At 35.0% G+C, this 27,999-nt stretch overlaps 1 protein-coding gene across 10 annotated transcripts in view; it reads left to right on the plus strand.

Moving 5' to 3' along the window:
• The window catches only part of PTPRQ (protein tyrosine phosphatase receptor type Q), a 260,044-nt gene that overhangs the window by 153,936 nt on the left and 78,109 nt on the right, over positions 1 to 27,999 (plus strand). For all 10 annotated transcript variants that reach the window (XR_011076020.1, XM_068561270.1, XM_068561274.1 and 7 more), the window contains one exon: positions 13,110 to 13,433. Coding sequence is in view for 9 of the 10 variants with exons in the window: in XM_068561270.1 (XP_068417371.1) it covers positions 13,110 to 13,433 (324 nt within the window). In the remaining variant the exon portion in view is untranslated. The remainder of the gene's footprint in view (positions 1 to 13,109; positions 13,434 to 27,999) is intronic.

Raw genomic sequence — 27,999 nt, forward strand, 5'->3', positions numbered from 1 at the left:
GCTAGACTCTCTGGTACTATATTAAATAGAAGTAGTAAAAGCAGACATCCTTGCGTTGTTCCCAGTCAAAAGGGGAAGCATCCATCCTTCACTATTTTGTACGACGTTTGCTGTAGGATGTCTGTAGATGCCCATGATCGTATGCTTTTTTCTTTTATTCTGTTATTGTGGTAAATTATATGATTAGCTTTTTTAATATTAAGTGAAATTTACCTTCCTGGGATAGACCACACTTAATCAGATGCACTATACTTTTATATATGGCTTGACAAGTGTTTACAAATTTTATTAATTTTTCTGAACAACTAATTTTTGAATTTGTTAATATTCTCTTTTATTTATCTGTTTTCTATTTCACTGAGTCCTGATCTTTATTATTTTCTTCCTTCTAAATATTCTGCTTTTAATATGCTCTTTTTTTCTGTATTTTTATGGTGAAGATATAGATCATAATTTTTTTCTTTCTGTCTTTTTCCCCCAGCTTTATTGAGGTATGATTCACGAATAAACATTGCATATATTTAAGGTATACAGTGCAGTGCTTTGATATTGTATACATTGTGAAATGATTCTCCCAATCAAGCTAATTAACCTATCCATCACCTCACATATTTACCTTTTGTGTGTGTGTGGTGAGAACACTTAAGATCTACTCTCTTAACAAATTTCAAGTATGTAATACTGATACATCATTGTTAACTATAGTCACCATGCTGTGCATTAGCTTTTTCATATAACTTATTCATATAACTGAAAGTTGTACCCTTTGACAAACATCCCACTATCTCCCCTCCACTCCCCCGGCCCCTGGCAATCACTGTTCTATTCTGTTTCCATGAGTTTGACTTTTTTAGAGTCCACACATAAGTGAGATCTTGCAGTATTTATCTTTTTGTAGCTAGTTTATTTTACTTTACATAATGATTTTAAGCCTTTCTTCTTTTCAAATATAATCATTTACAGCTGTAAATCTCCTAATAATTATATATCACAAATTTTGACTTTTTACTTTTGATAAAAATATTTTCTAATTTCCTTTGAAATTTCTTCTTTGAGCCATGGTTATTTAAAAATATATTTAATTTCTAATATTTGGGACTTTTCTAGATATCCACATGTCATCAATTTTTCATTTATTGCCATTATTGTTAGAGAATATGTCTGTAACACTTAATTTTTAAAAATTAGTTGGGACAGTTTCTATGGCTCAGCATATAATTTATCTTGTTGAATATTCTTCCTGCACACTTGAAATAATGTCTATTCTTCAGTTGTTGTCCATAATGTTCTATGTATTAGTTCAGTGTGATAATGTTTTGCAAATCTGTATTCTTACCACTTTTCAGCAAAAATTATTTGATATATTATTGATAAGGAAATATTAAAATATCCAAATAATACTGTGGATTTGTCTATTTCTTCAAGTCTGTCAGTATTTGGTTCATGTACTTCAAAGTTTTTTATTAAACACGTACATAGTTATAATTGTTATAACTTCCTAACTGATCCTTAATCATTATAAACTGTCTCTTTTATCTTTAGATCACTCCTTGTCTTAAAGATTCTTTAGTCTGGTATTAATATAGGCACATGCTCTTTAGTTTACTGTTTGCTTTGTATGGTTTTTTCTATCTTTACTTTTGAGTTATTTGTATCATATTTAATCTGTGTGTCTGGTGGACAAATTATGTCTCTTGTGGGCAGCATATAATTGGTCTTTTATTTTTATCTTACTTGACAATCTCTGTCTTCTAAATGGAGCATTTAATCCATTTATGTTTAAAGTCATTATTAAGTTAGTTGAGTTTAGTTCTATTTGCTATTTGTTTTCTAGCTCTTTTTTAGTTCCTCTGTTCTTTCTTTATTGCCTTCCTTTGGGTTAATTGGATGGTTTTAGCTTTCTGTTTTAATTTCTTTATAGGATTTTTATCTATACTTCCTTGTCATTATTTTTAGTGGTTGCTCAAGGGATTACAATGTAATTCCTTAGCTTATTGTATTTAAATTAATATTCTACAACTTCACATAAAATATATGAACTTTGCAAAAGTACAGTTCCATATATTTTGTCATACATTTGACATCTCTATATTTTAAATGATTTACATATATTTACATTGTAAACCCCACAATTTATGGTATTATTTTTACTTACAGAGCCAGTAGACATTTACATAAATTAAGAAAAGACCATGTATTTCCCATATAATTACCATTATTGGTGTTCTTCTATTCCAGTAGTTATGAGTTACAGCTAATATTTCCCTTTCAACTAAAGAACTCGCTTTAGAATTTCTCCTAATGCAGGTATGCTAGCATCAAATTCTCTCAGATTTTATTTATTTGGAAATAGATTTATTTTGTTTTCACTTTTGAGGGTCTTTTTCTGTGGATATAAAATTCTGGGTTGATAGTTCTCCCACCCAATATTTTTCTCTTTAAAGATGTAATTCCTTTGTCTTCTAGTACTCATTATTTCTGATGAGATGTCAACCACCATTTTTATCATTAGCTCTTATGTATGAAATGTTATTTGAGGGACACTTTTCAAGTTTTTTTTTTTCTTTATCTTTACTTTTAAGCAGTTTTACAATAATATGGCTAGTGTGGTTTTTGTTGCATTTATTTTGCTGTGGGTTCATTTAGTTTTTTGTATTGGTAAATTAATATTTTTCTAAAATTTGAGATATTTGGGGCCATTATTTTTTAAATTATTTTTCTGCCATCTTCTTTTCTTCTGGGACTCTAATTCCATACCTCTTAAGTGACTGAGGCTTTATTAAATTTTTTCACGTTTCTTCCTTTGTTCTGTAGATTGGAGTTCTATTGATGTGACATAATGTTCATTGACTGTATTCTGCCATCTTTAATCTGGTGTTAAACAAATCCAATATCATGTCAGGTATTATACTTTTAAATTCTAGAATTTCCCTTTAGTTCTGTTTCCTTACTTCCATTTCTTTGCTGAAATTCCCCATTTGCTTTGTTTTCCATTAAGTCAAATAAAATATTTCTAATGGCTTCTTTAAATTAGTTTCCTACTAATTCGTACACCTGTGTTATCCTGTGATCTCTTTCTATTGAACACTTTTTCCTCCTGACTACAAGTCACATTTTCCTGTCAATAGTAATTTTCCTGCCTGCCTAGAAATTTTTAAACTTATATTGGATATTGTTTGTGACATTGTGCAGAAACTCTGGATTTTGGTATCTTCTTTTGAAGGGTGTTGGCTTTTTATTCGAATAGGCCATTAAATTACTGAATTATAGTTTTGTGAATGTGTGATTTTGGTTTCAACCTTATTTGTAGAGAGAATTCCTTAATCCTGGGACATAGAGCAAAGTAAATGTATGGCACTTTGGGGATTTTAAAATGAGGCCTGGTGTTTACCAATTCCTTACTTTGGTGGGATTCAAATTCTGAATTTTATCTCCTCTGCATTGGGAAGCAACTAAAATTTCTAGTAAGTTTTTCATCTGTTGCCTTCCACTTTGCTTCTTGGCATGTCCTTCATACTGCCACAATTATGAGATTGGCCAAGGATTTTCAGGGAATTTAGAACTGTAGTTTGGGTCTAACCCCTTTGTGGCTTCTTCCTTTTTGAACTACTCTGGCAATCCTGCATCCCATTCCCTGACACCACAAGCCAGAAGCTGTCCCTCCCTCCCCCACAGAGTTTATAGCTGTTATCTGAAGAAGGATTAGTGTGACATAAGCTATTCTGGCATCATCAGAACAGATCCCTCAAACTTATTAGGTTTGGATAATGGAATATTTTTACATACATTTTTGACTACTGCAGCAAAATTTTTTTGCACAATTTTGACAATTCTAATCACACTGTGCACTTTTATGTATAATAGCCTTACCAAACATTTTGTGAGTGCATAGAGGAAGGGTTTACACTGCAATAATATACATGACTTTAAATTAAACAGTATTTTTGTTCTTAAAAATATTTTGGCAATCTGGAATTTTTCTGCTGGCTACATTATTTCACAGTGCCTCCAGTCTCTATCCTTTGATCCTTTCTCCTCTATTGATTGTTTCTGCTTACATCTTTCCTTCTTTCCTTGTATTCTGTCTCTCTCTCTTTCTCTCTCTCTCTCTCTCTTTCTCTCATGGAATCCTTGAAAAATCCAAATTGTTCTGTCCTGTAGAGCTTTCCCCAAACTTACATCCAGGACTCCTTTTGTATACTTTACTCTATCAAGGTTTTCTGTACAGCCAGTTTTTAGAAAAGAATGGTTTTAAGCAGCATTTGATTATAATCAGCATTGGTGACACTTGTTCATCAGTCAACATTGGTGATGGCATTGGTGATATTTTCTTCTTGAAATCCATGCATTCATCCATGCATCCATGTATCCATCCATTAGTTTGTTCATTTATTCATTCGTTAAACAAATATTTCTTAAGTACCGATGTGTGCCGAACATTATTGGTTTATGTGAGTTTTTTATGATCTCTTTTTCCTATTCTATTGATAATTTACCCTGGATTAACTATTGACTTGACAGAGACTCAGTTGTTTTTTTTTTTATCGTCTGCTTTTCTGATACTATAAATACCACCCCCTTATATGTTCATTCACTCTTATGGTTTCAAAGCTTATGTATACATATTTATCCCAAATTGTTTTTCCCTGCCTCTTACTCTAACCTCATTTTCTCCCAAAACAGCTCTATTTATTCATGCTAACAAGATATGAAACTAGCATTTTATTTACTCATATCCATCCTCAAGCACATTATCACTAACCCGTATATCTTTCTCATTGCTTCATCAGTGTCAGTGGTTCAATTTAATCTCCAGGTGTTATAGGAGTGGTCTTAATAGATGATTAATTCTGCTATATAATTATTCCCCTAAGAACTGCTTGTGATGAACTATTTCAAAACAAAGTTGTCATTTTTGATAGGTATTCTCAGGAGATGACTTACTAAATAGAGCTGTCAAACTAATGACTCTATAAAACAAATCAACTCACTTTGTCTCCAAATAGAATATGTATCATCATTTTCCTTGTTGGGTTCTCCAAGAAAAAGTGACATTTTCCGCAGAAGTTTTACTGAGATATTTTTATAAATAAGTTATGTTTCAATAATTTTTGGCTTAATAACTAATATTATTATAGCTGTGGTCCATAGAATTTTGAGTCCCCAATTGTCCATCTATACATGCACTGTGACAGACACTTAAAAATTATTTTAGAAAACCTTAGTCCTGTTTATAGATACTTTCTCAGGTCTTTTTCATGCAAATGGAATACTTTTAAATGACTTAATTTGGCATACTAAGAAGTGTGTCATTCCAGATTCTCAGCTTTGTAGTATCACCTAAAATCATGTTTATGTAGCCTATTTTGGTAAATTTTGCTTCAGCTACTCCAAAATCTATCTCTGAATTAAGCCAGACCGACAGAGAGAAGTATACCTGAACTGAATAACTAGAACTTATAAAGAAAGAGTTGTACAAAAATGTGTTTGATAATTATTCCGCCCACCCATATTGAGAGACATTATAAGAAAGAGCCAAGTTAAACATACTTAGTATTTACTATGTAAGGATGTTGTTGAGGACGCTGTTTATTAAATTACATGGTATTGTTTATGTGCTTTTCTGGGGGAGAAATCTACCTTTGATCTCAATACCAGAGTTTATTTCATGTTCCTTGCTCATTTAATTTGTCTTTATTTATGGTCACAGAGATTTACAGCCTTAATTTTTTCCTTTGTATTATCTTCTGTAATGTCAGAGCCAAATCATAGCCTACTTCTAGGATGTGTACAATGTACATTTGATCTATTAACCTAATTGCTGTGTTGATTCCATTTCTTTACTCCTATATTTTTCTCTGCCCAATAAATCATCACATTTTTTGGCCTTTTAGCTCTATTCCTAATTATTCTTTATCACTGTAGTCTACATTGTACTGCCTATGTACAGTATCTAACCAGTTTCTATCACGTTTACCATTTCCTAATGACTAGCCATATGGAGGCTCAGGATTTTCTTTAAGTTTATACTTTACCGGTGAATCTGTCAGTTGTTCTCTGTGTTCTGCAGTAGTCATCTAAATTCATCTCTCAAACGTTCAGTGCCCTTCAGTAGCACCACACTTGATATCCCACCGCCCACAACTTTTTTCTTATGACTTCCTTAGACTTTCTTTTCTCCAGTCTGTTATACTTTCCAGCCCATGACAAACATCTTGTTGCCATTTATGTATCTCTCCCTATATTAGTCTCCTTAAAACATTATTTCTTCCTCATCTGTACTAATCATCAGTTGTTCCTTCAAGTTGTAGCTCCCAGATCTTCTCCTTCCATTGAGCCTTCCTCCTGGCATCACCTATTTGTGATAGTTTCTATTAGCTAAATTACTTTTATATATGTATGAAGAAGGGCTTATACCCTAAGACTTATAACCTGCCAATACCACTCAATCTGAATGTCTAGTAAATGATACTGATTAAATTCAGGTTAGTGCAAAATGTATATCTGGTTTGCGAAATCTTCTTTGCACCCGACTTTTCAGGCATTTCTATGTTTATATTGATCCATATTATGTTAGTGTTAGTAAACTGTACTTTTGTTTGTGTATGTTCAGATCATATATTTGTACCTTGTGTCTTGTAGTTTGTTTAAAATTAGTAGAGACAAAAATATTCTTAATAAACTAGGAAAGATTGTGTTGATACTTTTGTAAGTTTTATAAGTATTTATACATTTTTCAGACACCTGTTTTTCTTAAAAGAGTATATCTGTGCCTGAAGATAAATGTATATAGTCATGACTAAAGATTTAAGGAAACTTGGTCTTCCATGTTAGTATACTTAACCAGGTCAGTGAGAAGTCAGTACAAACTACCATCCTATCATAAGAGGTTGGCAACTTCTTATAATTGATATTCAGAAGTTTAGAGAATAATTACATTTTATACACATTTTCATCTTCTAAGTGGAATATACCAAATAATCACTAAAAACTGACATGCCTTTAAAGTGTAACAAATTTTTACTTGTATAGATCTACAGACTTTCAATACAACCATGATGAAAGTATTTCGCTGGTAAGAATAATTTATGAATAAAAATGTAATTTACGGAATACCTTGGCAGAGAATGTTGATCGCTTCATCACAGTTCAGTCATGTTTAGAAAATCTAAACAAGCTGCATGATTATTCCAGGAAGCATGGAATGATGTGTTCAAATGAGTACCATCTGTGGATAGAAAAAGTTTGAGGTTTTTAGTCATTCTTAAAGAATGGAAATCTGATTCTCCATGCTAAAATGAGTGTAATCCTTTTTGTATCTGTAATTCAATAGGGCAGTTGCCTTGAAATAGTCTAGTTCAACACACGGTTCATCAAAAGAGAAGATGCTGGATATAAATGAGGCCTACCTACTGCTGGTCATTTGTGTATGCGTCTGAAGTAGCCTTGTTAAAAAAAATTGTCTACAAGTTATACATATTGGCCTCAGATTAGATTTATTTCTGGTTCATCTTTATAAATACATTTGAGTGAAAAATGTGGACAAAATTTTGTATTGCATGAAAACCAAAGGACTATTTCATGAACCATGATTTATTCACATAATCAGCACTTACTGAGTGCCCATACATGCCAGACTCTGGGTGTCTCGTGCAAGGCCCATCCCTGTGCTTGTCACATGGAAAGCAATTGCAATTATTGTTACCCTTCCTTTAGCCAGGTTAAAAATAACTCTTGTATGGATCTTGTTTCTTTGTCAAGTTAAAGTACTGTCTTATTTAGACCTTTTCTTCTCTGTAACACTTATTTGGAGAATAGTGGAATCTGTGGACCAATTTTAATCTGCTGAAAATTTTTTAATGTGCCACAAACTTTGCCATTAGTTTTCTTTCCTGAAATCTAAACACTGGAGGGTACAAAAAAATTTGGTCAGAGAGCCATGGGCATCTAGTCAACCCCCTGATGAAATATGGGGAAAGGGTAGCCTCCTCTGCCTCCTCCAGTTCATTGAATAGCTAATTCATCCTTTTTTCCTTCCACCTTTAGTTGCTTAGTAAACCCTAGGTAAAGGAACTTGAAACATGAAAGGGGTAGTTAGTGATGGACTGGAAAGAAAGGGAAATGTCTGGACCACAATCCCTTGCTCTCATGGGGAAGAGCAGAGTCTATGGTTTTATTTATTTATTTTTGGCTGCGTTGGGTCTTCATTGTTGCGTGCGCAGGCTTTCTCTAGTTGCGACCAGTGGGGGCTACTCTTCGTTGCGGTGTGCGGGCTTCTCACTGTGGTGGCTTCTCTTGTCGCGGAGCACGGGCTCTAGGAGCACGGGCTTCAGTAATTGTGGCACGTGGGCTCAGTAGTTGTGGCTCGCGGGCTCTAGAGCGCAGGCTCGGTAGTTGTGCGCATGGGCTTAGTTGCTCTGCGGCATGTGGGATCTTCCCGGACCAGGGATCGAACCTGTGTCCCCTGCGTTGGCAGGTGGATTCTTAACCACTGCGCCACCAGGGAAGCCCTTGTCTATGGTTTTAATGCAAATGAAAAGTCAATATAAAACTTATCAAGTATTTCCACTGCACTTAGGATAAAACTAAAAATCTTGAATCCAGCCTGCAAGGCTCAACATTATCTGATTCTGGCCTGCATCTCCAACTTTCTATCTTCCTCTTCATCTCCTCATGGATGTAGCAGCCTTTACGTGTTTCCAATGCGCCATGTTCTCTTCCTCAGAGTCTTAACACCCTGATGCTTTTCCCCTGGGAAGTTACATCTTATCTGTCAGATCTCTGATTAAATTATAATTCATCAGGAAAACCTTTCCTGACCATCTGTCTAAATCAAGCCTCCTGTTATACCCTCTTATTCATTTGTTCCTACTTTCAAAAATATTTATTAAATGCCTATTTTGTTCCAAGAATTAATCTAGACCTTCAGAGACATAATCTAATATGTAGGTTGGCATTCATATATGTATATAATATATAAATAAACATATATTTTGGAGTAATTGCTCAATCTTTTTTATTGATATGAATGCAGAATAAAAACCTTTCTAGTTCTTTGGTATAAATGTTGGAGTAAAGTGGAGAGGAAAATAGGACTAGGACTATTCGAGGTGGGTGTTAAGGGTAGAATTAGGATTTATAGGAAGGTAGATATCTGTTCAAAATAATGAAGGCTGTACAAACTAATAGAGCTATCTGGAAATCAATTTTAAAATAAAGCCCCTCAAGATTTTGCTCTGTATATTTAAGAACAGGCTAGATAAGTAGAGATTGGTCATTTGGTAGAGTGAAGTTGTATTAGTTTTCTATTGCTGTGTCATGAGTTATCACAAACTTAGTGACTTAAAACAACACCCATTTATTAGAGCACAGCTCTGTAGGTCAGCGTCTGGGTATGCTGTGCCTGGATTCTCTACTCAGAGTCTCACAAGGTCAAATCAAGTTATCCATGGGCTGTGTTCTCATGTGGAGTACAGGTCCTCGTCCAAGCTCACATGGTTGCAGCAGAATTCAGTTTCTTACAGTTGTAGGACTGAGATCCCCAATTCCTGGTTGGCTTTTAGCCAAGGGCTGTCCTCAGCTCCTAGAGATGTCCTGGTGGCCCCTTCCTTCTTCATAGCCAGCAGTGGAGAAATGTTTGTACATTGAATCTAATCTCTTGCTTAGAATACTTAACTTCCTCTTTTGTAACTACCCAAAGAAAACTCTCTGCTTTTAAAAGACTCGTTATAAAATCAGGCCCACTGGATTATCTCTCCCTATTTTAAAGTAAACTGATTTGGATTCTTAATTACAGCTGCAAAACTTTTTTTTTGCATCGGCACCTATCAGTGTTTAGTTGAAAAACTGGAAGAAGGTGTAGGTACCAAAATTCTTGGGGGACATCTGCCTCCAGAAAGGTCAGACATAACAAGACAGGTTGACCAAGATCATCTCTAAGTTTCCTTCAAATTCTGATTCTGTGATCTTCTGATTCATTTGCCTGTTCTATGGATTCTACCACCAAAATAGATCTAAAAATTCACCTCTTTCCTATTGCTATCATTTTATTTCTTCTTTGCTGAACAAATCAAACGTTCTATGAATTTGTCCCTTTTCCTGTTTGCAGTTATCAGACTGGACTTGATAAAATGTACTACTGAACATCTCATTCTGTCACCTTGATAGTTTTCCATTGCCTGAGAAGCTATTTATAATCCTGTGCCATAGTATGTCCTCAGACTATTTCTCTTTGTTATTGCCAGTGTCAATTATAAGCTATAAACTTGACTTAGATCACATTACCCACCTCTTCTTGAATCTCTACCTTTACAATTAGTGAAATCTCCTCTCACATGCAACCTTTTCTCTTAACACTTTTCCTGAACCCCCAAATCAGTCATATTTCTCTGTTTTGTGTTAGAATATTTTGAAAATGTGTCTTATCTCCAAGAGGTCTGAATTCAAACTTAGTGGCTGAGGGATTTCAATAAATTATGGAAATTCTACTTTTTAGTCAATTCTAAAACTTCTTCCTCTATAAAGGTAATTGTTCCTTAAAATAACTTTTTCTCTCATTGCTCTTATGCATAACTAAAGATAGTGTGTTGTAAGTCATATTACAAGTGTTCTGTTTGTAGAGCTACCTTTTTAAAGGTTACTGTTCAATTATATACAGTAAGATTTGATGATAAATATTAGTATTTGAAAGCAGAGTAATTGAATCTGATCACATGGCTTTAAGTAATTTACTACTTGTTTTCCATTGCATTAGATTTTCTCTTCTTTTCCAGGTTTAGGCAAATTTACAAGCAATAGGTCTGTAGATAGTTCAGTAAAAAATTAAGAGGAAATCCAAATTTTTAACTCAAGTTCAGATCTCCCTACAAAACTCCAGACTCATGCATCCATCTATTATTTGACATCTCCTTCTGGGTATCTGATAGGCATTTCGAAGTTAACATGCTCAAAATAAATTCTTAGGGACTTCCCTGGTGGCACAGTGGTTGAGACTCCACGCTCCCAATGCAGGGGGCCCGGGTTTGATCCCTGGTCGGGGAACTGGATCCCACATGCATGCCGCAACTACGAGTTCACATGCTGCAACTGGGGAGCCCACATGCCACAATTAAGGAGCCCGCCTGCCACAGCTAAGACCTGCGCAACCAAATAATAAATAAATTAAATAAATAAATAAATAAATAAATAAATAAATAAATAAATAAATTCTTAATCTTACTTGCCAAAGCTTACTTCTTTCACAGTCATCCCCTTCTTGGTTAAGTGACTTCATCTTTCTGTTTGCTCAACCCGAAGACCTTAAAGCTTTCTTCTACTCCTTTCTTTCTCTTATACCTGACATGTCACACGGCAGCAAATCCTGTCGGCTCACCTGCAAATTATATTCAGAATCTGAATACTTGCTTTCATTTCTGCTGCTGCAGTCCTGCTCCACGCCATCCTGATCTCTTGTGTTGATGTTGCAATAGCCTACTAATTACTCTCCCTGTTTTCATCCTTCTCTCCCTTGTCTAGTCTCAACACAGTAGCTAGAGTGAAAACATACTTCAGAGCCTGTAACTCCTCTGCTCAAGTGAAAGTCTTAAAGTTCTACAATATCGTATATAATCAACCCTTCAGTGTTTCTTCTCAGACCTCACATCCTACTAGCCACGCTGGGATCTTTTTTATTCTTCAGACATACCAGGCATGATTCCAACATAGGGCCTGTAATCATGCATTTCCCTCTGCTGGGAATGTTCTTCCTCCAAATAGTCACATGGTTAGTTTCCCCACCTTCATCAGGAACTTCATGTCTCCTAATCAGTCAGGCTTTCTTTCTGACTACTCAGTTTAAAATTTCATTATCCTTGGAACTCTTTCTCCTTTTCCCCTTTTTTTATGTTTTTCCATAACACTAATCATCATCCAAAATACTGTATATAATACTTATTTATACTTGTGTTGTATATAAACCTCTGGAATGTAAATTACACCAGGGTAGGGACTTTTGTCTATTTTGTTCATTGTATTCCCAGCACCTACAGTAGTACTTGGCATAAATTAGATGCTCATTAGGTATTTATTGAAATCTGAATTAATATGTTTAGGAATGAATGACTTTTTTACGAATGAATTTTCTAACTCATTTATTAATTTCCTTATCTTTACTGCACATATTAACATATAGTTTTTATGAATTGTGTAATTTTCATACAAGTCATTGTTATCAGTCTCCCTATCTCAGCCTTCTGAGAAAAGGTCCTTGCACATATACAAGGACAGGCATGAAAAAAGTGCCCATCTTAATTCATTGTTCTTTTATATTTCTAAGCATAACACACATATTATTATACTTGTCTAATAAGTGACTGTTTCTTGAAAACAAGACATAAGCCTATGTATCTTGATTTCCTAACACCAGCCTCAGAGCCTGACACACGGTATGAATATAGCAAACCAATGGTTAATACGAAATCTAATAAATGACTCCAAGTAGGACCATGTGATTATAGGTGATATACAGATACCTTATTCTGTGTATTAATGTCAGTGTGCTTGATGATGTTCTAGAAAGGGTTATACTAATTTTAAATATATGCAAGATAAAATAAAAATTAACTAATTGTATACATTATTAATTCATTTAATAATCTTGTTTATTTAAATTACTTTATAATCAACATCTACTATATATAAGATGTGTTTGTGTCTATCTAGTCATTTAAATATAAGAACGTCTTTCTCGGGAACTAAATATTAAAAACTCAGACCATTCCTCGGAAAGTACATAGGATTATATACGCATGCAATTTTTCTTTGTACCAGTGCTTATATAAGGAACCAAAGTAAGTTTTTATAAGTAACTTGTGAGTGAATTGGGGAGCAAAATTAGGAATAAAAACATCACAATTGTTTTGTCCCCTAACCCTTTGAACCATTGCTCTGTGAAGCATCACCTTAAGTTTCTGCTTATTAAATGTGGGGATATTAATCTAAGGGCAGTTGTAATAAGAGATGACCACTACATGCATAGTAAAGAAATATTTGTAAATCCCATTTCTCCCTCCTGTTCACACAATGTTTGGTAATTCCAATTGTTTTCCATTTTTTTTCCCTTCAACTTTTAGTTCCCAGCATTCCCACAAATATTGCTTTTTCTAATGTTCAGTCAACTAGTGCAACATTGACATGGATGAGACCTGACACTATCTTTGGCTACTTCCAAAATTATAAGATTACCACTCAACTTCGGGCTCAAAACTGCAAAGAATGGGAATCTGAAGAATGTGTTGAATATCAAAAAATTCAATACCTCTACGAAGCTGACCTAACTGAAGAGACAGTATATGATTTAAAGAAATTTAGATGGTATAGATTCCAAGTGGCTGCCAGCACCAATGCCGGCTATAGCGATGCTTCAAATTGGATATCTACACAAACCCTGCCTGGTCGTAAGTATTGTTCTGTATGTGTATATATACTTTTGCATTCAAGAAAAAGCTCTTTAAATGTTTTTCCATAGAAATCATTCAAAATATAGGTAAAGATTGCTCTTGTAACTTTAGTTTTATATTTTAAAATTAACTGGTTGCCCTAATTGCTTAAACAACATCATTAACCATAATAGCATTTATTTTTTCTTAATTGAATCCCGATGGGAAATTCAATTTCAGTCATTATTAGGGCTTTTCTCAAACTCCCAGAGTTGTACCAAGGTCCTAGAGTCTTATATTGCAACAAAAAGCATTTTGATCCTCTAAGTGGTCTGTCATTAGGCTATACTGATAGCCATCAAGTACCCTTTGTCTATGCCTACATTTCCCCCTCATATCTGGAAGCTCTGCTGCTTTTATGCCAGGCTTTACCACGTTTTCAGTGACTTTAGGCTTACACACACACACACATAGAGTTTCAGTGATAAATAGATGCTGTTGTGGACCTTTATAAATAGTGAAATAAACTTTGATCTAGAGGCTTTATTTTTTAGGTTGCCAGATGTGTATCTTGTTACTATTCCCCGGACTACCTGGCATAATGTTTGTATAGTAAATGTTCAATGAGTGTTTGTTAATGCAATTCAACAGTTGAGACAATCCAGACAACTCAGCCTTCAACACAGTTGTCCAACCTCTCTTCTTTGTGGCTCTTGGACTCTTGATTTCTGTGAGATCTGCTCTTCTGGTTTTTCTCTTACCTCCCTGATAGCTCTTTCTCAGTCTCTTTTGCTTATTCCCTCTCTGTCTCTCTCATTTTTTAAATCTAAGTGTTGGAGTATTCAGAGATAACATACTTGGCCCTTTTCTTTTTTTTTTTCTTTTTCATTGGCCCTTTTCTTTATCAACACACAACCCCTATGAGATCTTACCTTAAGTGACCTTGTCGTGTCCTACGGCTTTAAAGTCTACTTATATAGTGATTATTCTCAAGTATCTATTTCCAGTTCTGATTGCTCCCTGGAACCCAATCAGTATATTTACCTGATGAACTGACATCATTGGGCAGGTGTGTCTAATATCCTCTCACAATTAACGTGGTCTAAACACTAAGCCTTCTCATCGTCCAAATGCAGAAAATGAAAATTTAGGCAGTGTTCTTTTCCTCTTCTACTCTGCCAATGATTTATTTCAACCATGCTATCTAAACACATCCCTCCATTTGCATTACCAGCATATTAGTCCTATCCTTCATTACTGCTACCACTGCGTTAACCTGAGCTTCTTAGCTTTCATGCTGATCTTTTTAAATGTAAATCAGATGATGTCACTTCCTTGTTTAAAGCCTTTCAGTGAATTTCCATTGCTCTTGGAATAAAATTTAAATTTCTTAACATGATTAACAAAGCCCTATGTGACTTGGCTCTTACCTAACACTCTAACCTCATCCATAATCATTTTCCCACTTACCATTATCCTCCACTCATACTGGATATTTTTTGTGTTGTTTGAACACACTAAAGTACTAGAACTTGGCCCTGTTCGTTTGGATTGGAATGTTTTTCCACGTCTATCTTTGCATGAGCAGCTTTTTATAATGTATACTTCTACTTGAATGATTCCTGCTAAGCATGAATTTCCCTGACCACCCAATCTAAAAGAGCCATGCAGTTTTTTTCTAGAATATCATCTTATCTTAATGAAAATTTATAATTACCTGATCACTTTTTATTTATATGTATTTGCTTATTTTTAGAAGGTGTCTTGACCATTGCTGTTTCCTTATTGCCTAGAATGGTGCCTGGCAACAGTAGGCACTCCATAAATATTTCCTGAACGAGTTAAACTTGATTAAATAAGCTAAAATGGGGGCGGCAGAATGAACTGTTTTCCAGTGCAGGGGATAGAGAGGATGATAGTGCCATAACAAAGGAAAGGAAAATATGGAAAAATCAAATCCAGGTTGCGTTTAGTCAGTAATTATGGTTATTTTGAGCCTGTTAACTTTGAGAAGAAATAACTATGATAATCTAATTGACTAGAAAACAGAAAGAAACAGATGCTTAGAGATTAGAACATAGGTAAAGTTCAGAATTTTAGTTGCTTCAGCTAGTAAGAATAACCAAAATTACAAGTGATAGAAAAATGGGACACTGAATGAATGAATACGTGTTAAAGTCCCAGGGACAACTCGAAGTTACCTGAAGACGTCAGTCAGGTACCATAATGAATGAAGCAGGCTGATGTAAGGCGATTGAGAGTGGTGGAAACCTTGGCAGATTAACAGAACACGCTGTCTACAGGGGCAACCACTACTCACCTCTGTCTGATTACTGTCTTATAGAGAAGTCATGCTATTAGGACTTAGGATGTTTTCAAAGAAATAGGAAAGTTAGATTTCTTAATGTGAAAATACTTAATTTCTTGCTGTAACAAGTTTTTAAAATTTAAGAACATTTAGTTTTTCAAACCAAACATGTCAGTAGCCCACATCTGGCCTGTGGGCAGCTAATTGGTTACCTTTGATTAAAATAGACCATATGCCTGTGCATCTGCTGCCACTAAGGGCTCCCGTCCTACTCCTCATGAGCCTCTCACTCGGACAGTAGCTGCTTCTGCCTGCTACAGTGAGCCAGGAATTAGAATTTCCAAGTGTATCATTTCCTCAAGTACTCTAGACAGGATGGTGGAAGATGTTCAATTAGCATAAAACAACATATAACCTGACCAATTCAAAAGCTGGTAAATGAAACCGGGAAGTTGGATTTTTAAAGAATCCCCCATTCTTATTCTGAAAATTTGGGAGTCTTTCCACTTGAATGTCATTGCTTCCCCCCGAGTCCCTCCACTTCCGACCCCACTTTAAGGTCTATGACCCACTCACTAGAGTTTGGTCATTTTCAATTCCCTACTACTCCACTTTGCTTATTCTGGTTTAAAAGAATAATGGTAGAATATTTCAAATATTTCACAATCAGTGTGAGCTTTTTTAAAAATAAATAGCATTATTTTTCTAGTTTTATTAGGATGTGTTCCTTTGCCATCGGTGGTTAGTTGGTTGATTTGTTAGTTCTTGATGGAATGGAGAGGATAATCTTGGCTTCTTTTTCACCACACCTCCCAGATCTTTACTTGATGACTAATTGAAAGAGTGCCTTCGTATGGAGTACCAGTTTGACTTTTATCTGGTACTTTTCTTCTCTCTCGGTCTGGTATCTCACTGCCACAATTTGATTTCTCCATCAGAGAGTACTTGGGTGTGAAAAAAATTTATCAGTAGTTAAGTAGATTTTCTATGCTACTTCTATTCCCTTTTATTGTTCTTTATCCTTAAGGACTAATTTTCTACTCTGTTCTTTATCAATAAGATAGAAAAGGGGATACATGGAAAGTTGCCTTTCTACCACTGTGATTAAGAGAGAAAAGTGAAAAGATTTATATATTTCAGAATTTGTGACAGCAGACTTATTATTTTTCTTGGCATTCTCAAACTTATTAGCTTTTCAGCTGAGTATTCATATGGGGGTGGTAATAATAAATTAATTTTGAAAGTTATGAGAATGAGTTGGTCACTCTTCATTTAGTCTCAGAAATGAAGGGGACATTTTTCTAATGATAAATATATTTGAATTTCATAAGTGTATGGTAAAAACGTTTTATTTATTAAGCCAAGGAGAGGTACTCTGAGGTGGCATTTGATATGAAAGACAGAAAGACACTACATATATTATTGCAAGACAATATATATAGTGAACTACTAACATATTGTATAAGAATATGAGAAGAACAGTCAAGCAACAAAAATCTTGAAGAGTAGTAATGTTTTTAAGATTAAAAGCAAGTAATGCTTAGATGTTGATTCTACATACCAAAGATGAAAAGCATTACAGACATTTTGCAAACATAAAAAGTAATCTGGATGAAGAAATTTAATAAGATTTTTTATGTCATTGATTCCGAAAAAGTGTTATGTTGTTTTATAATATAAGAAAATAAAACAATGAAAATGAATGATTCCTCTGAATTATGGAAGACACTAAACAACAATATAACTTAGTATAAAATCACTATTTCAGATTTGTGCATGTTACTCTAATAGCATCAAGTTGTGCCCAAGTACTTATTCCCAGAACTTCTTATCAAAACCTGGAGCTTCTTTGATAAGGAGCTAGCAATTGATAGCTAGTCTGAGGTCAGATTATTCAACATTTGAATAGCTCAAATAAGAAGACCACCCAGTTGGAATAATAAATATTATATAGGATGTTCTAAAATGACTTGTAGAATAAGAAAATATGTTGTATTAACTCCCTCTGAGCTCATAAAAAAGAGCACTCAAATTGAAGATGCGGGGAGCAAAGTTGGAATGCAAGCTGAGAATTACATTGGGTTACTTTCTGAATCTAGATCTGCCACTGTACACTGGAGTGAATAAAAGAAACAACATTCGGCCAACTCAAGTTAACATTTCTTTCTCCCACATACTCTGATCTAGATAATTGAAACCAAATTGTTTTTCTGCTTAAATCATCTGTATAATAGCCATTACTCTCTACTTCATGCTAAGTGTGCAGAGATACAAACATAAGCACGGAAATTACAAATGGCAGAAATATTTAACTTGAAACATTAAAGTCTTATAGCTTATTTTACTCATCTCTTATTTTTCTGGTTATCCTTATACTCAAAAGCAATTTGAGTTGTGCGTGGGGGAAGAATGCAGAATGGAAGCTGTTAAATATCTCTGTGGTGCACAATAGGTACTTATAATGCTGAGGGAATGTACAACTTTAAAAGAGTGTGGGTGTGAAATTTAGTATGGAGTGAAATGGGACTCTCATAATGTGCATCTCCTATAGACCACCAGGACTGGAAGACAGCAAGAAAGGAAAATTCCTGGGGTAACACTTAGGTTGTGAAAACCACGGGATACCATACTCACGAGGAATTTTAACTACCCAAACATCTGTTAGGTTAAAAAAAATTCAGCAAAACATGCCTCATCAAAGAAGCTTCCAAGGAATGCAACTTTATGATTTAAAAAGAAGAAAAACCAAATAGAGGGCAAAGCACTCCATAACAATTTTAAAAATGAGATATTGTTGATGAGTTACTATATATTCAATTATTTTTCTTCATATATTCTAAATGGTATAATGCACTTATAATGTGGTGAATGCTATCATAACAGAGGTAGGTATTCTCCTTTCTATAAAGAAGCAATTATATAATGATAAGAAGAGATGTTAGCCATAAATAAATAGGAAAATATAATTCATGACATGAGGAAGCCCATTTGGTGGCAGTGGGTTTTTAGAATAGGCTCTATCCTGGTGCCAGTAAAGGAAGTGAATATAATTTATTCTAGACATGATGGTTGTACTTCTGCAAAATTAATTATATGCTGTTGAAAGTCTTCTAAGTTAGTTGCCTAAGACTCCCAAATGTGTAATTCAAGACAACATCTCTCTCTCTTCTAGACCTGTAGATTGAAGTTACTAGTATGACCACTTAGGTTTCCACAGACATCTCAAACCCCGTATTACCACTGTTCCTGCCCCACTGCAAGCCTCCTCCTACCTGTGTGTTCCCTGTTTCAGTGTATTGTACCATTGTTCGTCTGATTGCTCAAGCCAGCAATCTAGGAATCATTCTTAATTCTTTTTAGCCTTTCCCACCCCCAAGTCCATACCTAGCTCCTACTGACTTTCCCTTCTAAATATTTCTTGAATTTGTTTATGTTTCTCTGTTAAGGCTCCCTAAATTCAGACATCTCCTAGATTATTACAAAAGATATCTAAATGGTCTTTCTGTTCCCATTTTCTCTACCCTCCACCTGAACCTAGTTTTTGAATACACCTATCTATTATTCCTCTGCTTAAAATCTGATAGTTTTCTATTTTCCAGTTGTGTAAAAATTACATTTTTAGTATGCTCTATATGGTTACTTATGATTTTTGTTTATATTCCCCACACGTACTTCGCTCTTTCTCCTTTGTGCTCCAGAGAAAGAGCAAAGTATGTGTGTTCTTTCTTACTGTCCTTTCTGTCCTCTTTTGGAGACCAACTGCCTCTTCTTTGCAAAGGAGACCAAATATCTCCTTTGCAAAGCCTTCTATAAATTCCCCTTTCCACTCCCACCTTCCAAAAATTGTTTCTAAATACTGAACGTATTACATCATAATTGTTTATCTCTCTCTCTTGTTGAGCTCCTTACAGGCAGAGATGACAGGTGATCATGTCTTATGTATGTTTCTACTCTTCATGCCTATTCAATATCTAAGACTGAATGAATATGGCATTTGGACTCAAGGAAGACATTTGACTTTAATTGGAAAGTATTTCAATGTCAAAATTCTCCATACTGCAAAAATGTTCATACAAATTTTCTTCAGATTTTCTTTCTGACTATAGCTTGTCTTTCAAATATTTGCATGGTGATTGTCAAAATTAAAATTCTCCTGGTCAGTTTCCATTCATGTTTGACATGTTCAGCTTCTTGTATTTCACAAAACCAGTTTATTTTATTTTATTTTATGTATTTATGTATTTATGTATTTATTTATTGGTTGGTTGGTTGGAAGGGAAAGATTGCTTTATTCAGGAGAACAGCAACCTGGGGAGAAGGCAGACTCATATCCAAGAACCACTCCCAAGATTCTGCTTGACCATGAAAGTTTTTAAAGGGAGAAGGGGAAGTTAATCGCAGTTAATCATTTGGGGAGGGGGGTCAGAGTCTTTTATCTTCTACTGTGTGCAGATTTTCTTCTGATTGGTTGGTGGTGAGGTAACAGGGTGTTGCTCCAGGAATCATACTCTGCCTGAAGTTACCATCTTCCACCTGGGTGGGGGCCTTAGTTTGATTTTAGATGCTATCACTTCCAAGGTAGCCTCCCAACCAGGTGTTAGTGCCCAAAAAGTTATCTCAAAGAAACGGCACAGAAGATGTCCCCAACGGTGTTGACAATGAGCAGGAGTTGGTCTAGCTGGTCTCAGGACTTAATGGAGCTCAGGTTCTTGATGTCGCATCGCAGAAAGAATTCAGTGAGAGACAAAGTGATAGGTAAGAAGTGGATTTATTTAGAGAGAAACACACTCCACAGACAGAGTGTGGGCCATCTCGGAAGGTGAGAAAGGCCCAGTCCATTTTATATTGTTGATTTTTTTTCTTTTTCATTAATTAACATAAGTATGAATTACTGCGTATAGAAAAGAAATATGCTCATAATAAATTGAGGAGGATTTCAAACAATGAAAGAAAATAATAAATGCCTATTTCAGAGTGGATTGAAGCTTTAACAGTATCGAAATGATTAACTGAGATAATAAACTGTGATTGATAGTCCATGAAGAAAACAAAGGAGACCAATGTATAAATTTGGGTTGCTAAGTATGATTATAAAGAGAGGATATTTGCATGAAGTCATAATTTAAAGATAATAGTAAGCATGTAAAATTGTTTATTAAAGCATTCAACTGTATACTTAACTTAAAAGAGCTTTTGGCAGGTTATTAAACAGCTTTCCATAATATAAATAAAAATATTTTGAAATCCTAGTACATAAGCACGTAGAATGTGTTTTTCAACAAAATCACTAAAAATCAAAGGATAAGAATGATCACTATATTATTTTTTAAATCATCAATATTATAGAAAGCCTGGGGTGTTTTTTTTTTTTCTTATATGCTTTTATTGCCCTTATCAGGGTTTCTTTCAGTTATTTGGATTTTTGTGAGATGAACCATTCGAGGTGCATGAAAAGACATAAGTATGCCTCTAGAAAGCCTGGTTATTAAAAGGATAAAAGAAGAAAAAATCTTTCTCCTAATAATAGCTAGCTGTATTTTATCTTTTAAAAATTCAATGAATTCTCCCACTTTCTCATCTCAAACTTCAAATCTCATGTTGAATTGAATTGATTTTGACTTTTCTGAGCATCTTCTTTCTCTTGGTTCAGAAAGAAGTGTAAAGTACGTTTAATTCTTTGTGATTTCTGGTCATTAACCTCAGTTCAGGCCTGCCTCAGTATTAGGCCCTAGGCCAACAAATTTTCAGCTCTGTTTTCTTCTGCATTTATTAAGGAAGAAGGGAGAACTCTGATTTGACTATGGAAAACTCCCATTTCTGAAAAAACCATAGGATTGCTATGTCTGGTAGTTGAGGGCACTTTTTGGTTGGGCCCAGTACCTAAGCTGAGACTCCTTGGCTGGATAGTTAAGAATAATGACAGAAATAGCTAAGCTTATCAGGTGTTTATTATGTGCTGGTGCTATTCTAAGAACTTTACACACATTGATTCATTCATGAACCTCATTCATTTCTAGGTTAGAGCCTGTGCTCTTAGATCTTGACAAAGACTTGGGCAAAGCCTCATGGTGGTATGAAAGTACTAAGAGATGGAAGGGTGCTAAATAGTATACAAAGAGAAGATAGGTGAAACCCTAATTTAAAGGAAATAACAGAATGCATGTAAAATTAAACTATTTAAAAGCATTAACTCTATTTAAAAAAAATTTTTTTATTGAAGTATAGTTGGTTTACAACATTGTGTTAATTTCTGCTGTACAGCAAAGTGATTCAGTTGTATATACATTCTTTTTTTATATTCTTTTCCATTATGATTTATAATAGGATATTGAATATAGTTCTCTGTGCTATACAGTAGGACCTTGTTGTTTATCCATTCCATATATAATAGCTTATAACCCCAACCTCCCACTCAGTCCCTCCCCCAACCCCCTCCCCCTTGGCTTGTGGTTACAAGTCTATTCTCTATGTCCATGAGTCTGCTTCTGTTTCATAGATAGATTCATTTGTGTCATATTTTAGATTCCATATGTAAGTGATATCATATGGTATTTGTCTTTATTTATGATTTAGTTAACTTAGTATGATAATCTCTACTTGCATCCATGTTGCTGCAAATGGCATTATTTCATTCTTTTTTGTGGCTGAGTAGTATTCCATTGTATATATGTACCACATCTTTATCTGTTCATCTGTCAGTGGACATTTAGGTTGTTCCCATGTCTTGGCTCTTGTGAACAGTGCTGCTGTGAACATAAGGGTGCAGGTATCTTTTTGAATTAGAGTTTTGTCTGGATATATGCCAGGAGTGGGAGTGCTGGATCATATGGTAATTCTGTTTTTTGTTTCCTGAGGAAACTCCATACTGTTTTCCACAGTTGCTGTAACAACTTACATTCCCACCAACAGTGTAGGAAGTTTCCCTTTTCTCCACATCCTCTCCAGCATTTGTTATTTGTAGAGTTTTTAATGATGGCCATTCTGACTGGTGTGAGGTGGTACCTCACTGTAGTTTCGATTTGCATTTCTCTAATAATTAGTGATGTTGAGCATCTTTTCATGTGCTTCGTGGCCGTCTGTATGTCTTCTTTGGAGAAATGTCTATGTAGATCTTCTGCCCATTTTTCAGTTGGGTTGTTTTTTTGTTGTTGAGTTGTATAAGCTGTTTGTATGTTTTGGAAATTAAGCCCTTGTCAGTCGCAGCATTTGCAAATATTTTCTCCCATTCTGTAGGTTATCTTTTTGTTTTGTTTACAGTTTCCTTTGCTGTGCAAAAGCTTGTAAGTTTGATTAGGTGAACTCTATATTTAATTTTAAAAGAAACCAAAAACAAAAAACTTTTGCCAGGTGGTTAAGCAAGTTTTCCGGAATATAAATAAAAATAATTAGAAATCCCCATTTGCATGAACAAGTGGAATGTCTTTTTCAGCAAAGCACTAAAAACCAAACAGTTAAAGGAAATTTAAAGGATAATCAGTATGTGGCATTATTACCTTTGAAAACTGAGACTAAGAAAGACCTGGAGATATTGTACAAGCTTCTGGTACATGATCCAACCATCTCCATTCCCAAACAAATTAAATGGGACTTGCCCTAACACACATAACCTCTAACTACACTTTTAGTTTCTCTTCTCTTTAATTATACCCTTGATAGTGATGTTACCCTGAATATACCTGCATACAATGCATGGGAGAATGAAGTAGCAACGTTTATCCCAGCCCTAACACTTTGTTATGGTGATGGCCTTATCTGAATTATTCCAGGTTGCTCCTACACATAGCTTCAAGGTACCATAGAAATGATGATGTTTTCTTATGTTCTTATGGAACATGATGACCTGCTATTACTCTAGAAACTTTGGGAATGAGAGGGAGTGATGGTAGGGAGAAACCTCTTCATCGTTTATTCAGAATTAAAATACATGAAAGGCACATGGAGACCAGTGTGTGGAGTGTCTGTTAGCTGGATGCAAGTTTCCATGTTTATCACCAGCAACCAAGCCCTCCCCCACTAACTACATTCCCAGTCTTCACAGAAACAGTAATCTCCCTTTCTAACCTTGTTACCAAGAGTTCTAATCATTGGTACCTGATCTGAAGAGCAGTGCCACTGCTTTTTCCAATAGTACATTGATGTTACAGAGCAGTGGCTCTTAAACTTGTACCACGAGCATTAGAATCATCAGGAGGGCTTGTTAAAACACGGAGTGCTAGGCCCTACCCAGGTCTTCTGATTCAGTAAGTCAGGGGTGTGATCTCAGAATTTGCTTTTCTAACAACTTCCCAGGTAATATGGATGCTGCTGGTTTGAAGACCACATTTTTGAGAACCACTGTTGTAGAAAGTTGTTTTATGAACATAATGCTATTCTAGAAAAAGTTGTATTATCTGATCCTAAAAGCAGTGGAACTAATATGAGAATATTTTCATTCTTACCTGGCATGGCTAATATTGGAAGTGAGAGTTTTTTGGTATCTTGTATTTTTTTCCACCTAAGCTAACCTGAAATGACTCAGAAAATTACTCATTCAGCATCAAAGAAAATGGTCATACAATGAAGTCTAATACTGTGGGCATCCATGAATCATTCTCAGTACTCATCAAACAGTCTAATAGGTCAGATTCTTATGCTTGTAATATTTGCCCTTTGTGCTACTATCTTGCTGTTGGGAAATCTAACTGTAAAACAAAATTAAAATCTTGTAAAAGGGGAGGAAATATTTCATACACCAACAGTAGTATCTCATGCTGGGCAGTGAAATCACTGGGCTCTAGGGAAACATTCAACACCAGTGAAGGATAGCCAGTTAGTGCAGTATTGTAACCAGTGGGATGTGTCCTGAGATGCTCTTGGCCTCCATCAATATGGTCAATCTAATTGCTGAACTTCTTCAGGGCCCTTGATGCCCTGAATTGTTTAAGATGTAAGGAATCCACCCAAACCACCCAGCCAATTAGATTTTGTTTAGTCCTGAGAGACATCTAAAACTTAAAGCAAATTCCTTCAGGTATGGTGAATCTAAGGCAACTCACAGTCCTAGAGGCTGTTAATACTTGTAAAAGCTGAGAAAGAATGGGAGTCCTTCATTTAGTGATGACAGTAGATAGGAATCTGATGGTCCAGTGTACCAAATCCTGAAACTAAAATACCCTGAAGGGGGAAGGACCTTTAAATAAACTTGAAATGAACTTAAATTCAAATAGATGTGCAAACAATCTAAATCATACATGTGTACAGAGCTCAAGGTTTTTTGTCTTGTGAGTTGCTGTCAAATCATTTATTTATTTATGTTTATTCTTTAGGAAGGTCACTACAGCATGCACTAAAAACCAGAGTATTTTCTACAACATTTTTCATCATTAAATAAAATTTACAGGGATCTGCAGAAGGCAGAGTTTCTAATAACTCTTTGAATGTGCTTATTCTGAAAGTATAGTATTAGACACACCAAAATTTGATGGTTCTTAATCAAAGTGTCATAGACTTGGGGGCATTCAAACTTTTATATGTACTAGGCATAATGATGGTCTATCCAGACTCACCTTTCAGCTAACACACTTAGCATGGGGACACAGATGGATGGGAAAGATGACCCTGACCCACATAAGACCCACATTCCTGTGCAAGGATAGAAGCATGATAATCAGGAAATGATGGTTGTTAGTTACAGAAAATGCATTATTGCGAAAACCAGGGGAAAAGTGCTTATGAGAGGAAGTGATTGGATTATGGGGAATGAGAGAATAAGGATAGATCATTCCTACTGAGTAAATTGCTGTGATTTATAAGAGAAAGGGTATAGTGATATCTTGGCCTACTACTGACTAGATTCATTTCACAAACAATCCTAAATCAGAATGTGACAGTTTATGGAGAGACAAACAAAGTCTCCCAAAGATGCTTATATATTACTAAGCTTTTAAACTGGCATATTTTCAATTCCCCATACCTTTACTGCTTTAAGCTTCCTTTATTTTGATTGTTGACATTCATAATTGTAATTTTGTATCCCCCCTTATGTAACTCTAATAATAGTTTACTACACACTGGAATAAAAGAAAAAAATAATACTGAATTATTTTATTATGCATTTTTGGAATTTTGATAAATTCCAAGAGAAAATTGCATAAAAGAAACTTGAAAATGTTATTTGCTTAAAAGTACATTATAATATTTGGACAGTATTAAAATAATTAGATACTATTTTATAGTATGCTTTGAGCATTTGGTGTTCTAAATATTTCTCTTAAAATATCCGTGAGTTAATCAAATGTTTATCTTTCATTGCTCTACACAGATGAAATATATATTCAGTTATATATTATGTGCATATAATATATTTATATCAGTTTAGTTAGGTATGTGTTTACTTTTTTATTTCAAATTTAGGAGTTCTTATTCCATCATATTATAATTCTTCAAGAATATAGATTAATATAATATGTTCTAAGAGAAATATTTCATAAAGGATTTAACACGGGAACACTTGCGTAACAAAACAGGCAATTTTATCAAGTACACTGGAAAATGCAAATGTTATTAAGAGTGATTGTTTCTTAAAAAAGAAAGAAAAAAAAACACCTTAGGAAAGTTCAAGAATTAAAGCACAGCTCAGCGAGGGGCTAAATACTTTGCCTTTTATAGTGATTGATTAGTGCATAGAACTTAAAATATTTAGTAGTTCAAGTGGTTAGTATGTACCATGAATGATCTTTGAATGTCATTTTTCTGTCAGCTCTGCTTGGGGTAGCAGACACTCCCTGATGAGGGCTTTGATTGCTGGTATTAAAGGAATGATTGCAGGGTTGACATTTTACTATGAAAGACGAGAAGTTGAAGCAAGGCATCATACTGCTTTCTGAGCTGGTCTACAGACATGTTTGCAAGACTAGCTGAGGTTTTCCTTGGGAAATGGTTTTGGATCTGTCCTCATTTGAGACCCCCAAAGATCCAGACTACAGAGCAGAGAAGACACAGACATAGAAGAATATTTCCAGAAAATATTTGTAAAAACAAGCTACCATCAACCTAGTCACAGAAAAATCTCATCGGCTTTCTTATCACAGAAAATTCTCAGTAAGCTGTCCATGTTATCTGGGCAACAGTAATGCACCACCTTGCCTGCCTGCTAGAATGAGTTAGGTTTAAAAGTGTAATCCCGACAGCCATCGAGTTTGTATATGTTACAGAGGTATAAGAATAACATTCTGGAGATAATCTGTCCTCTTTTGATATAATGAATTTTGGCCCATCTTCTTGGTACGAGTTAGATACCAAGCACCAAAATCTATAGAGGCTCCTTCTAATTCATTATATTAGTTTATTAAACTATGGCGTTTGTCTTTTTTGTCTATGACAGCAGTTCTTAAAAGACCTTAGCCATGGCATTAAAGGCCCTACACAATCTGGCCTCATTTCCTGTCTGACTCACATTCTGACTTACTTGGCTCCAGCCTCACTGGAGTCCCTGTTATTCCTAGAACACACCAGGCACAGTCCTGTCTCAGGGCCTTTGCACTGGCCATTCTCCTCCCTGTGACACTCCTTCTTCAAACATTCCCATGCTCCCGCACCTCCTTCAAATCTTTGTTTAAATGTCACCTGTTTAGAGAGGCATAGCCTGACCACCATATTTTTTAAAATAGTAACTCCTATCCACATTCCCATCCCAATTACCCTGCTTCATTTTTTTGTCATGGTACATATCACTTCCTAACATAGTATATCATTTATTTGTATGTTATATATTAATTTATATAAATTTTTATAATATACTTATATATTATTTGTCTCCCTCCACTGAAATAGTGGTTCCATGATCTTTGTATCTTTGGTTTTCTTCTCTATTCCCAGCACCTCAAAAATGCCTGCCTTGAGTAGGTGTTCAATAAACAGTTGCTGAGTGAAGAAGAGTGGGTACATACTAGAAGCTCTATATGGATAGGTCCACAGCTACCTTGATCACTTCTATAAGCTTGGTGTCTTCCCAGTCCCTGGCACATAGACGATGCTCAATAAATATTGGTTGGATAAATGCATAAATTTCACCTAAAAGCCAACAGAACATTTTGGTAGAAATAAAGGAAAAAGTAGGCTAAAATATTTTCCTGTCTCATACCACTTGAAACGTGCAGCCTGTCAGAAAATTCTTCCTCTCCACAATGGTCCATACAGAGCTAGAAGGCAGGTTTTGCAAAAACATTAATAAAGGATAAATAATTAAAATATTAATCAATAGCCACCTTAATAAAGCTTTACTTAGCTTCTAGCCCA

Source organism: Eschrichtius robustus, chromosome 13 (genome assembly GCF_028021215.1).
Source record: "Eschrichtius robustus isolate mEscRob2 chromosome 13, mEscRob2.pri, whole genome shotgun sequence".
In the NCBI taxonomy this organism is placed as follows: Eukaryota; Metazoa; Chordata; class Mammalia; order Artiodactyla; family Eschrichtiidae; genus Eschrichtius; species Eschrichtius robustus.